We start from the raw sequence: 13348 nt of genomic DNA, 5'->3' as shown, positions 1-13348 counted from the left end.
TATCCCTTTACTTTATTAAACATACATAAATGAATTTCAGCATATTTATGTATAATTTATATTGATCACCACTTATCTTTACTTTATAACAAATAAAGTTGAATTAAGTAGATTAAGCTACTTACATGTCAAGGGTTCTAAAAAATATAGTCTAAAAGTCATTCCAGATTTCAATCAAATCTCTCACAAAAAAACGAATTAAAGCTCAAAAATGAGTTTATATGCTAGAATTACTTCACTTTTGTTCTTTTTTTTAAAGTTTTATATCCCCCCCCCCATTAAGGCTTATTAATGGGGCATCAAATCACTCCCATTATCGGCCGTGGTTGAGCTTTTCAGTGGCCCTGACAGCCACGCACGGCTCCCTCCACCCCGCCCTCAGATCTCAAACCCCACAGGGCGAGATCTGTGTCGCCTCACCTCTCCTCTTCTGCCTGGAGGAGGAGACACACACACACACACACACTTCACAGCTGCAGATCAGCCCCAGTCATACAATATAACCGTGACATTTGGACGATCGGAGAGGGCAGACCTTTCAAAGTGATTCCGATGGCACAGTGGACGATCCTTTTGTTTTCTTTATACGGAGTTCTGCACGGGCAAGGTAAGAACAGCGACACGTTTGACTGTCAGATGCAGAAATACACTTTGTGGGTTGTTTGAGTAACTTATTATCAACTTGTTTATTTAGGAGGGTATTCGATTTTAATGTGAGGTACTGCAGGACATACTTTTTTTCCCCATGCGACTTTTTTTGTATGTCTATTTTAAATGAAATCTGACTCAACCATGCTATTTGTTTCTACCATGCCTCTGCTGTCAATTTCTAATCCCCGTGCCATCTTCTCAAATCTGCAGAGATTAAGCTTCCTGCTATGCCAGAGTGCTGTCAGGATGGGAAAGATCGGGCCCTGGAGGGACATGACTGTGCATTCCTCCCCAAGCACTTCACCTTCACCCACAGCTGCAGGTAAGCAACACCTGGTTTCTCCTAAGGCATGCACCCTGGGGACCAAGGAAGGGTCAGCACAGAGGGGAATGCATGGATCTGTTGTGTTTATTTCCTTCCTTCTTGCCTTTGGGTATAGTTAATTGGAGGTCCAAATATATCACATTGGATGCAAAAAAATAAGAAAAAAGCTTTAAATGAGCGTGTGGAATTTTGCATAGATAAGTGTGTGTCCTCTAAAGTCTGCGTTTGCGGCGGTGTGTTTAAAAAGCAGAAAATACCCCCCCGGGGTTTGCAAACCCCAAATCATCTCCACAGCCCTCGACCATCCATCCTGCCACACATAGTAACTACACAGTAAGTACAGGCGTTAAGTGCCCCCCCTGGAGCACTTTTAACACTAAAAGGGCTGCAAGAACATGGAGGTGGTAATTGATGAAATAGAGAAACACCTGGTCGGCACATGGAGTTCACATTTGCAAAGGAAAGCCAGAGAGAGAGAGGGACTTTATGTTCATAGCAAAATTAAGTGTTTTACTATGAAAAAAGATTCAGTGTTTTATAGTAACTGCTGACTGTTACAATGTCTTTCAAACAAAGGTTAGTTACTCATTGTTACAAGTAAATATTACATCATAATCAACTTGCAATCATCTGATCATCTGTATCTAATGTAAATAGCGAGCGTTTCTTCACACGCTCCTTATCCGAGTCTTTTTCTCTGAGGGCAAAGAGTGAATCTTTCCTACTCCGGATGGGGCGAATTTCTGCCCTTTATTTACAGGATTGCCCAGGAGCTGTGCTGTGCAGAAGTAGTGGTAGACCGACTCTGCAACGACGGGGCCCAGATGGCCAAGCACCAAGGGGCCTGTGAGAGGCCTTTCTTTAAAGGAGAACCCTGGGAAACCAAAATCTCTAAGGTTGTCCTCCTCCCTGATAGTCAATATCTTCAACCTTTAAACATCTCCTTTGTTTTTACCCACTCAGACAACACACTCACATCAATACGTACTTCTTCATCTGCCTTTCTCACCTTCTTACACGCTCTCCGTCTCCTGTTCAGATGTGCTGTGACTGTTGCGTGCTCGGCTTGACGATGGCGAGCAAGGGTTCCAGCTGTGAGCTTCAGGGTTTGTTCCTGGGGAGACAGTGCATGCACATCGCTGAAATGTGCTGTGGCAAAAACAAAGCAGAGGTCCCTGTACCAACAGCTATGGGTAAAAGACAGATCTTGTGCTTTGAGTCTTTTGTATCTTGATTAGCTCCACTCTGTCTTATCATGAAAGACTGGCTGGCTGGCTGTGAACTGTGATCAGTATAGTTTCATTTGCACACTTTAGGTGTCAAATGACTTTTTAGCACATTATGATTTGGTGCCACTTTCTAATAAGGGCTGAAATAATTGTGATAATTGTTTGTTTTTATATAGTTTTCTAAAGTTTCATAGAAAAAATATGAGCCATTAATAAGAACGTTTGGGTTGTCAAGTCTTAAAAACTCTATTTAACTTTTTAGATCATTTATTTCTGGAAAAAGTGCTGCAGATGATCTCAAACAAATTCCAATTATTAACCTCTTATTAACGCTTAGCACAGCAGACTTGATGGCCTTTCAGAAATTGGGGAACCATTTACCAGTTACCAACAACTAATTTCTATAACTGTAGTGCTACCAATTACACCAAACAAAATGAATTTTTCTCAACCCGGTTCATTATTGAAAGAGTACTTTTTGGGAACACACAAAAAGTCCTTTTTAAAAGGATGTCTTTTTTTATACGCTGCCTACATTAGCCACAATACAACTCATTTCAGTCACGACATTCATGACAACCGTACAGAGCTGAATTTTTATATAACTCACACGTTTAAATCATATTAAGGAATGAAGTTCTGCATAATTAAGGGCATGCCTGCTTCGAGCGACAGGCAGATGACCATCATAGGTGATAGGTTTCAATCGGCCCACGTCAGCTCCATCCATGCTCCACCTCTTTGTCCATTTTTGGATTAGACAGGACTCAGGCCCGTCAGGTACTGCCAAGATGTCGGTGTGCTTCACTTCAGCTCTTCAGAAACATATGGGTGACGTCCTGGAGGTTTCCTCCATATTTTATAAAGTCTATGATGTTGCCTCATGTGACATCACAATAGGCAATTTATCAGATATCCCACATCTCCCTCTGAAGCTACAAAACGCTTTATACATTGTTCTCATAATGCAGTAGTACTCCTACTCCTAAGGTACTTTTAGGAAGAGTACCTTATCAGAAAGTGGTACAGAGGATTTTATTATTCGAAAGCGTGACACTGAGATTTGTTTGGGCTAAAAGAGCCAGTGAAAAGGAATGCATCACATCTAAAACAAGCAGTGTTACACCGAGCTGAGAAAGCAGCCCTGTTTTTTTAATAAACCGGATCAATGGCCTTGATGTGGCAGCTGTGAAACAAAGTGATGCCAGAGACACACAGAGAGGCAGACAGACTGGGTCACAGGGTATTCACTCAACGAGGCTAATCTGTAGACACCTTGCCAAATGGTAACTCAGGGCCAACTGGTGTTGTGGCTTGTAGCTTTTGTCTCCTAGCTGGCTTCAGGTGAAAAACACAAACATGTGGGAAGGAGAGGGCTGCAGTGAAGAAAAAGCAAATCTGCGTCTTACTGATGTAGAGCGAAGGCCAGACCGATGAGAGCATACCAATGGAAAGGCCACAGATTTTTGTGGAGTTGTAATGTGTGACGAGGAGCTGAAGTGTTTGACCCTGAGCTCTTGAATTATTCAGGGAATTTAAATGTCTTTACTGTAAAAAAAAGAAAAAAAAAAGAAAGGTCAAATATTTCAATGAGGCTTTTTGGCTTTTTCTACCATAGCACCAGTAACAGAAAAGCTCGAGGCCAGCGTTACTGCCAAGCCTTCAGGGGGATCGGACGCCTGTAAAGGTTTGGCTTCTTCATTGTTAATGTGATGTCTTTTGTTATTATAAGAGCTGTATGAGACTTAAGCGCCAGCTTCTTGGTGAATTTGTCTCCCATCAGCCAGTGACATGATTCCTGTGATGTAGGACACACACTGTACACTCTCACTCTACTTTTTTTCAAGTGTTGCTCTGCTTTTTTCAGACTCTAATTGCACCGCGTCATGTGCAGTTAATGGTACGTGTGTTTGCCCTGGAGGTTATCAACTGCAAAAGGATGGAGTGAATTGTGAGGGTAAGTATTGCAAATGAAAGCATGACTGTAATCAAAGGCGATTCTAGAGTCTGTTGGGGCCCTAGGTAAAAACTCAGCGTTCATCACCATTCTACGTTTGTTTGAACTGAATCATGCACATCACTTGCAACGGGTGATGGATATTTGATGAGAGAATGGATGGTCCAGAGTGACAGAAGAAGGCATGACACGCCCTACTCTGCCTCTTGATTGGCTACCCTAATAATCTTGCCCTAACCTTAGCCGATCTCATTCTGTATGCCGAAACCTAACCAACCCAGTGGTGTAGTGGTTATTTGCAGGCAGAACCAAACCAACAAAGGCGACAAGACCATCAGACCATGATGGATTGTCACAAACTTCTTCACAGACTTATTTTTTTCAATTCAAATTGAATTTGTTCAATGCTTGTTGTTAAACGAAAAGCATTTCCATCAGCAGCTATGCTAATTAGAAAATGTAAGCGTGTTAAAATGACAAATTACCTTGGTGACCACGGTAAACTTCATACTTGCTAAACATGAGCATTGTCATCTTGAGTAGGCTAAGTTAGCATGCTAACATTAGCATTTAGCTCAAAGCTCTGCTGTACCTAAGTGCTAGCATGGTTGTCGAGTCAAAAATGTGACCGCACAATCCACTGAAAATGTTTTGATATTAACATTTGAAGTGTTTTCTTATTCTGGAATAAGATAAGTCTCTCTCCTCAGATGCTAACGAGTGTCTGGATGGCAGTCACAACTGCGTCTTGGGCCATGTTTGCATTAACACAAAGGGTTCCTTCCGCTGTCAGAGGGAAACCAGCTGTGGCACCGGGTACGAGCTCAAAGACGACAACAAATGCCAAGGTAACCAGTCAGGAGCACTGTAAATTACAAAACCATACCTGAATCACAATAAAAGTTTCTGTAAAGTAACTACCATGAGGACCAAACAACATCCTGAATTTGAATTTCTTGATACCAGATTCTAAGAAATGTCCTATTGTTTACATTATTTCATGTGTTAAAGCAAGATTTATGCATTTATAATAGTTTCCTCCTGTTGCCTGTTCCAGACATAGATGAGTGTACTTTGGGGAGTCATAACTGCGGTGCAGACTTTTTGTGCACCAACACAGAGGGCTCGTTCCGCTGCCACCCGAAGGACACCTGCTCGACTGGTTTCATTCAGGACGCTATCGGAAAGTGTATCGGTGAGTTTGGCGTCACGCTCGAGTTAAGAGCATTCCCCACGTAAAAAGGTGACCTCGCTTGCTTAATGTGTTTTGTCGTTAGATGTAAACGAGTGTGTGGCCAATACCAGTCCATGCCAGACTGGCCAGACTTGTATCAACACAGCGGGCTCCTACAATTGTCGCAGGAACACAGTCACATGTGGACGTGGCTATCATCTAACTGAGGATGGTGTGCGTTGTGAAGGTGGATACTGTCACAATAAATCATTTCCTGTTTGTTAAGTCTCCAATGTTGTGTTTTCTTTTGCTGCAAGATATCATTGCATGTCGCCCCTTCATGTTACAGATGTGGATGAGTGTCGTACCGGGAATGTGTGTGGGGGCCACGGCTGTGTCAACCTGGTGGGCTCGTTCCGCTGTGAATGCAGAATCGGCTTCATCTTCAACAGTATTAACAAATTATGTGACGGTACGTTAGAAATGTATCACTATATTCTTGTTTCAGTATTTTGTGCACAGTCATGAAGGTGTATTTTTACGTGTGTAAATTAAAGTGAGTAGAAGAGAAAAAGATTGCACAAGACCATTGGAAAGTAGATCTCTGGTAGCATCTGACTCAGATTCATAACCCCTCCCCTTGTGTTCTTTAGATGTCAATGAGTGCAGGATTTATCCCGGGAAACTCTGCGCCCACAAGTGTGAGAACTCAGAGGGATCCTACCTGTGCAGCTGTGCCACTGGCTTCAAACTGTCCCAAGACAGAAGAAACTGTGAAGGTAAAATCACTCTTCGTTTCATTCATTTGTTAATTCAGCTATTTGTTACAACCATACACTGTATCTAAGATGGACAGCTTGACAGCTCCCCAAAAAGTGAAGCCAACACACCAGGAACACCCTTCCCCCTGGTGGCTGAAGGCAGTATCGGTCATAAATCCACCCCCCGTTGGTGGACGGAGCATGGGGCTAAACCAAAGGTGCTTTGGAAGCGAGATGGCACGACTCAAACTAATTGTCTGAATCAGGGGTGGGTTTCACCGCTGCCCTACCTCTGTTTTCGATTCCAATGGGAGAAGTGAACGTGATCACAGACTATGATCGATTATTCGATGGACAAATCAAGAGACAATTAACTTTGTTTAAGATCCGTTTCTGAGATCAAACAATACAGCAAAACGCCTTGGATGAAAGAAAATATAGATACATTACGCAAATATAACTTTTCATCCTTCCACATGACATTTACTGCACTTCCAAATGAGGCTGCGCCCACTTTGGTGACAGGAAGTACTATTGGCTCTGCTTGTAATGCTTATCAGGCTGTAGCTTATCGTTATTTAGTTCTAAGAGTATCTTTGACCCAACTAAAAAAATCAAAGGAGTACAAGATGGCAGCGTGATCTAGATAGAAACTCTTGCAAGATTTGTTCCCGATGACTATACACACTGTAACCATTCAATTTCTAACCATCTAACCTTAACCATTCAAGGTCGATCCCTAACCTTAACTATCTTGTGAGAGTTTCAGAAATCTTGGGTTACCATCTAGACACGATTGGTGTTTTGGGTTCACTTTTGTACAATGGAAGTAGAGATATGTCATCCATCTTTATATAGCCTTTATTTAGAACCCAAATGTATCTTGTATCTTTTTCAATGCATGACCATCCTGATAGATGTCAACGAGTGTGACACCAACCCTTGCAACCAGGAGTGTGCAAATGTCTACGGCTCATACCAGTGCTACTGTCGCCGTGGTTACCAGCTGAGCGACATTGATGGGATAATGTGTGAAGGTACTGTTGGACTCTATGGTGCTTAGTGGTGTATCAAATCAACATGGAAGTGATCACTTCACATAAAACGTTCCTGAGGACTTCTAACTCTCTTTGCTCTCTGCTACTCTCAGATATTGATGAGTGTGCTCTGCCCACTGGGGGTCACGTGTGTTCCTACCGCTGCTCCAATGCCCCAGGAAGTTTTTACTGTACCTGCCCACCCACAGGCTACACACTTGCGCACAATGGACGCACATGCCAAGGTCAGCAGACGCAACGTTGGTATCCTTTTCAATAAAAACTATTGTCAAACTATTGCTTTTGTCAAAGCCTTGCTTCCCCTCTGTGTTTTTCAGACATTGATGAATGTGCAGCAGGGAGCCACACCTGTACTGTTTTGGAGAGCTGCTTCAACATTCAGGGAGGATTTCGCTGTCTGTCCTTGACATGTCCCCCAAACTTCCGGCGAGCTGCGCAGAGGTGAGAGCATGATGGCTACTTGGTTATTACGAGTTGTTGAAATTAAAGGGTTGATTTTCTCCAGCTGAATATGACGCATATTACCCCTCTGTAGTTTAATATAAAGTTTTCATCCTTATTCTTATTTCACTCATTTTCTGTGATGCAGATTTGTCGGGTTTAGGCCTGCAGTTCACGTTTGCCGGCAGTTTTCGGTCACAAACTCCACTCTTTCCTTTCCCTCTTTTTCTACCCCTGCATGCAGCCGTTTCTGCCCTCCATCCAATTATCCATTTAGTATTTCATGTTTTGCCTTTCAGCCGTTGCGAGCGGGTAACTTGCGAGTTCACGCGGGATCCTGCGTCGTGTTTCTCGCTCCCGCAGAGAATCTCCTTCTACAACGTCAGCTTCCCAACCAATACTCCCGTCCCTGCTGATGTTTTCCGGATGGGACCCTCCAACTCTGTGCCTGGAGACAAAATGCTGCTCAACATAGTCTCCGGAGATGAAGAGGGATACTTTGCCGTGCAGCAGCATGCTCATGGAGGAGAGATCTCACTGCGCCGTAGGTTATCCCAGCCCCGGGACTTCTTCCTGACTGTGGAGATGAGGCTTATTCGCTACGCGACGGAACATCTGTACCTGGCCAAGATTGCTGTGTTTGTCACACACGAGCAGCCCATCCAACCCTCAAGAACATTTCCATATTAGAAGGCTGTAAAATTTGACGGAATTGTTTGGAGGTTTTTCTTGTAGTCTGTCCCTATTCTTTACTCACCACTCATGTATTATGGTGGGTTTCATTTTCAGCCATTCTTTTTTTTTAAAGGGAGTTACAGCTCCAGTCTTCCATCTACACTTTAACATGTTCAGGGACAAATATATTGTTGTTGTTTTTGTTGTTGGCTAGACAAAAAACAACAAGTCACTCAAAACTAAAATGGTGTTTTTATTAAAAATCTATATATTTTTTAAAGCAAACGTTTTAGCATCCATCTTAGATTGATACCATGGCCATGTAGACACCTGCAATAAATATGCCAGCCAATTGTTAGCTTAGCTTATAAGAGCTTGGCCCATTCCAAAGTTTTTTTAAAAAACTGATTACTTTAAACCTCACTTACAATTAAATCATATTTCATTAATTTTGTCTGTAAGAGAAAAGGAGTTTAAAAACGAGACATTGTGGCACAGTTTATGCTAAACTAATCTAACCGGCTAACCTAGTTATTGCATTTATATATGTAATGTGGCCTTGGCGATTCAAAAGTATCCCTAGTTTTTCAGCTATTTTAAACACTCAACCCTTCTAGCACATGATGTAGCAATAGATATAGCCGGAGGACTGTTGTACCACTAGATGGGGCTCATGAGCTGTTAAGGATCTCTACAACATTATGATTAGGATTGGTCATGTGTATTAATTTGCGTTGATGCAGCTCACTTTACCTCATGTCTGCACGGCAGCTTCCCTTAATGTGGACTTTCTATGCGTTTGGAATTAAATAGTGACAGATAAAAATGACTTTTCCCTCTTTAATATTCAAGCACAAACACACACCGGCAATGGTTTCTGCCACTGTGCTCGTGCTTCCTCCGCTGTGGTAATTTTTAATGTTGAAAGTGCTTTTTCCTATGATCTTTTCCAAGCGTCCTCACCGTAGGATCAAACAGGCCTCGCCTTAGCGGATAGCAAGAAAAATAAGCGTGGCACTTATTTATGGGCACCTGGGACTCAGCCAGCATGGGGGCTCAATTAGTGGTGGAGCAGCATTACAGCTCATTTGATGGATGGTGCTTTTAGTGTTGGTATTGGGTGGTTATCAGTTGATCTGCTGAAAATGATACCAAAAGGCCGGTAGCTCTGTTTTTCAGACACATTTTCCACTGTTCCACTTTCCTCCTGGTGGTTTTGTGGGTTTAATGCATATAGAGCTGATTGAAATGCAAATATATGAAATTTATAAGTAGAAGTCGTAAATCTTTGGATCATATAACCACTTACTTCCCAAAAAGTTAATTACCTCAGATTTGTAACAATAGTGTAATGCTGTATGTGATAATAATAGTGTCTGTATTTTTCTTATTTTGGAGAGGCATTGTAATAAAATCATTTGGAAATGATTTAACGCTGATTCTGCAGGTGATTCTGTCAAAATCAGGATCTTTTTCCGTAGTTTACTGCATGAAAATGATGTCACTGATCACATTAATTGACATTCATTCTTACATAAGCCTCGCCTGGTTTTCTACCAACTCATTTTTCCTCCGTGGCATTTCCCTGGAGTGGAATACCACACATCATTTCTGTGGCTTTGGCCTCGTGCTTAGCGAACAACTTGGACTCACCTGCTTGCTGCTAATTACATGGTTCTGCTCCCTTTGCCGTTTTTTGAGGTCATATTTGAAAGCACTACTGTCTTCACACTGGGGAACCCCACAAACATGATTTTAGGTTGTGGAATCAGGGTTTGGCATCTCTTCTTCGGTTAACCATGGAGGTCTATGGGGCTATTTAGGTGTTGCCAGGTTCTTCTTTCTCCACTCAACTGTGGAACTCAAGTCAAAGCTGTTTCTTATGAACACTGTTCTATATGGTATTGGTTAAATTTGGGAGAAATTCACACTTTTCCTTCAGATTGTATGTATTTCTTTTTTCCTTGGCACATAAATAAATTTCCATTTTCTCCCCTTTTCTTTCAACCCTTTCATCTTGCCTGCTTACCATCACCACTGTTTCTCAGTTCCAGAAAAGATGTTTCAGTCAATTTGCGTTGTATTAAGGCCTGCCAACCTAACGACGTCGGCTGCAATCTCGACCCCGTCCACCTCATTACCCACACCAGCCTCTCTCTGCCAGCCTTCAGAGACTTCAGTAAACCAGAGGGTAAGAGAAGGTGGATGTACAGCAAGGTCTTGGGAAAGAGTTTAACGGGGAAGTGCTCTTTATGGTCATAATAATCCAGTAAAAGTTACCTGGAGCAAATGTTTATGGTTGTACTTATTCTCCTGTTTTATTTGTTATAAGACTGTTATAATGGCCATAGTTGTAGTCAGTTACACCAAAAACCTCCACTGGTTAGCTGGATTGCTGTGTCTGTAATGAGCTATTTGACACCTTGCATTTTGTGTCAAACGTTTTCCAGGAAAACCTGAATTCCACATATTTAGTTAATCCATCGTCAATCTTGAATGAACTTATATACATAAAAAAATATTCCTCAAATAGCACTGGTGATTTGGCCTGGGTCTGAAAGGGTTAACTCAGTAGCTTGTAATAACAAATAAGAAAATTATTTGCAGCCTCAGTGAAATATGACTTTCCACCCACCAACCAACCTGCCACAGCGCATAAGATGAAATTACTTGTTTGAACCCACAGAACAATTGCTTAATCATATCATAAATATCTGATTTGAAAACCAAACGCACTTTGTGGTTGGCTTCTATCAGACTCGTGCAAACTTTAAACAAATTCTTCCAACAGAAATAGTTTTCCTGCGGACAGCTGCGACGGCTACCTCCGATCCCAATGGCACTGATGTTGTCTTTGACATCAAGACGACAGATAGCCACCTCTATTTTGATGTGCAGAAGCGCTTCCAGAAGGGCTTGATTATGGGTAAGTGGAGAGAGTATCACTTGGAACCAATCCTATATGAAATCCTTCATTAAACATTATATAGGCTACAGATATTACATTGACTTAGTCTCCCAAAACTGAATTTCAGGAACTAATCCCAATTTGTGTCATCCCTCAGGTGTGGTTCGGCAGGTGAAACCTATCATTGGCCCCCATAACCTTGTGTTGAAGGTGGCTATGAACTATGTCAAGTCAGGGGTCATTTCCCATTCCAACCTTGTTTTCATCCATGTCTTCGTCTCTGAGTTCTGGTTCTGAGCTGAGCTACGGAATACTGCATTAGCGATATGACACAACTTAAATATAGTTTTGAATATCTGGAGGCGCAACTCTTATCTTGCTGAACATTTAAAATAACCTCAAATGTTATTGATGACGCATGCAAGATAAGATAAATCATTAGAGTTATAGTTACGGAAGCAGTTTGCAACCCATATAGTCATTAGTTTACAATAGGTCTTTGTAATTTTCAACACAATATATACAGATAAAACAAGAACACATTCTCAAAAGTTATCGGGATGAGAGTCTACAGCCATGCCAGCAGTTCTGTGAGGCCGTAGGCTACTTAGGCTCAGTGCTACTTTTGAGCTATATGCTAACCTCAGCATACATGCTAACATGCTTGCAGTGACACTGCTATCATGCTTTTGTTTAGCAGACTGTTTACCATTTGAAAACCACCTCAGTTTAGTCTAGTTTAAATGCTAATATTTGCACTAAACACAAAGTAAAGCTGAGGCTGATTGAAATGTTATTAATGTTTGGTCATCATGAACTAAAGTATTGGACAAATTAAAACTACGACCTGACCAGGGCTGTCCTTGATTAAATAAATTCCTAGACGGCTAATGCTCATAGGATTTTGCCAACTGATCGACTAGTTGATTGAATCGACAGAGCTGTAAAACTGAGTTTCTACACAAAGAACACCACTTTAAATATTGTGTTTACCAGAGATGTGCCAACATGAGTTTTTTGTAAAAAGGTCATTCAGGATGAATAAAGTAATGAAAAAAAAAAATCGACAAAGAAATCTCAGTCTACTGGACCAAAATGATAGATTAGTCAACTAAGATGGACCTGGTGGCAACATTAGATAATGAGCCAGGCAATCCGTCATGTGTGGACCACGGATGTCTACCAAATTTTTGCCAATTTATCTGAACATCATTGAGATATCTTAACAAACGAACCAAGATCATAAAAATGTATAGAACCAGATGTGTTAAAAATGGCGTGCCTTTTACAAGAGTGGGATAAACATTTTCATAGATTAACAGGGTGCTCTCATCTCCTTAACCAATGTCTACTGTGTTTAACTTGAATTTAGACTTGGTTGTTCCACTGTGATCGTTGGTTGACCTGTGTTACTGTTTGATATTTGCTCTATTTCATCTGTTTTGACAGAGCAGATGCTTCATTTGATAATAAAAAGCTGTATCGTTGGACTTGCTTAAAAATGATTGTGTGGTGTACCATCAGAATATGCAACCATCTGTTATTAATAATAATAAGACTGGTTAATTGTGTTTTGTTTCTTTTTTACTGAAAAGGGCTAGATCGTCTACCACTCCGCTAAACCAATCATCCTCTATTTAGCATAACTGAGGTTTCCAGAATAACTAAAATCTGATAGGATGTTCTGTTTTTCCTGTAACTCAATTCTCCAGATTCCCCCGACATACCATACCACTTCCAGTTTGTGAGGATATTTTCAGTTATTCCACTCGGAAGAATGAATAATGTGAATCCTTTACTGGAAAAGTTTGGACCTTCAAATATCTTAAAGCTGACAAATTGCTTGAGGTGGACACTTCTCACCATCCATAATCAGCTCTCTTCCACACTGATTGCATTTCACCACTGCTGTGCTGTGCCTGGCCAGTGAAAACACAGGGGACAACCCAGGCAAGTCCTGTAATCTAAGGTTTGCCACTCTACATGGAAATCTCAATGGCTTGTCCTGTGGCTTTGTTGCTGCAGCTGCAACAGTTGTCCCACAGCTCGTTTGGGCTCAATGAATTGATCTTCTGACATAGCTTTAGGTGAATGGATTTCTCATGTCAGTGTAGCTGCAGTTTAAAGCCTGTACAGAACTTATATCTCAGAAATGATGGGATGTTCTAC

At 41.5% G+C, this 13348-nt stretch overlaps 1 protein-coding gene across 1 annotated transcript; it reads left to right on the top strand.

The window, feature by feature from the left end:
• Positions 1-552: 552 nt before the first annotated feature.
• Positions 553-11476, top strand: LOC310962585 (fibulin-1-like; the record flags this gene model as incomplete). Its single annotated transcript, XM_083935091.1, has 17 exons — positions 553-607; positions 862-973; positions 1737-1872; positions 2016-2169; positions 4073-4162; positions 4873-5010; positions 5220-5357; positions 5440-5583; positions 5686-5808; positions 5990-6115; positions 7015-7134; positions 7248-7379; positions 7473-7596; positions 7896-8234; positions 10320-10462; positions 11063-11197; positions 11337-11476. 17 exons carry the CDS (start codon positions 553-555, stop codon positions 11474-11476), a joined length of 2349 nt encoding a protein of 782 aa, XP_083791217.1.
• Between the last annotated feature and the right edge of the window lie 1872 nt (positions 11477-13348).

The sequence above is a fragment of the Echiichthys vipera genome (genome assembly GCF_963691815.1).
Source record: "Echiichthys vipera genome assembly, chromosome: 20".
NCBI lineage: Eukaryota > Metazoa > Chordata > Actinopteri > Perciformes > Trachinidae > Echiichthys > Echiichthys vipera.
Note: the sequence above shows the minus strand (reverse complement) of the source record. Positions and strands in the feature narration are given on the sequence as shown.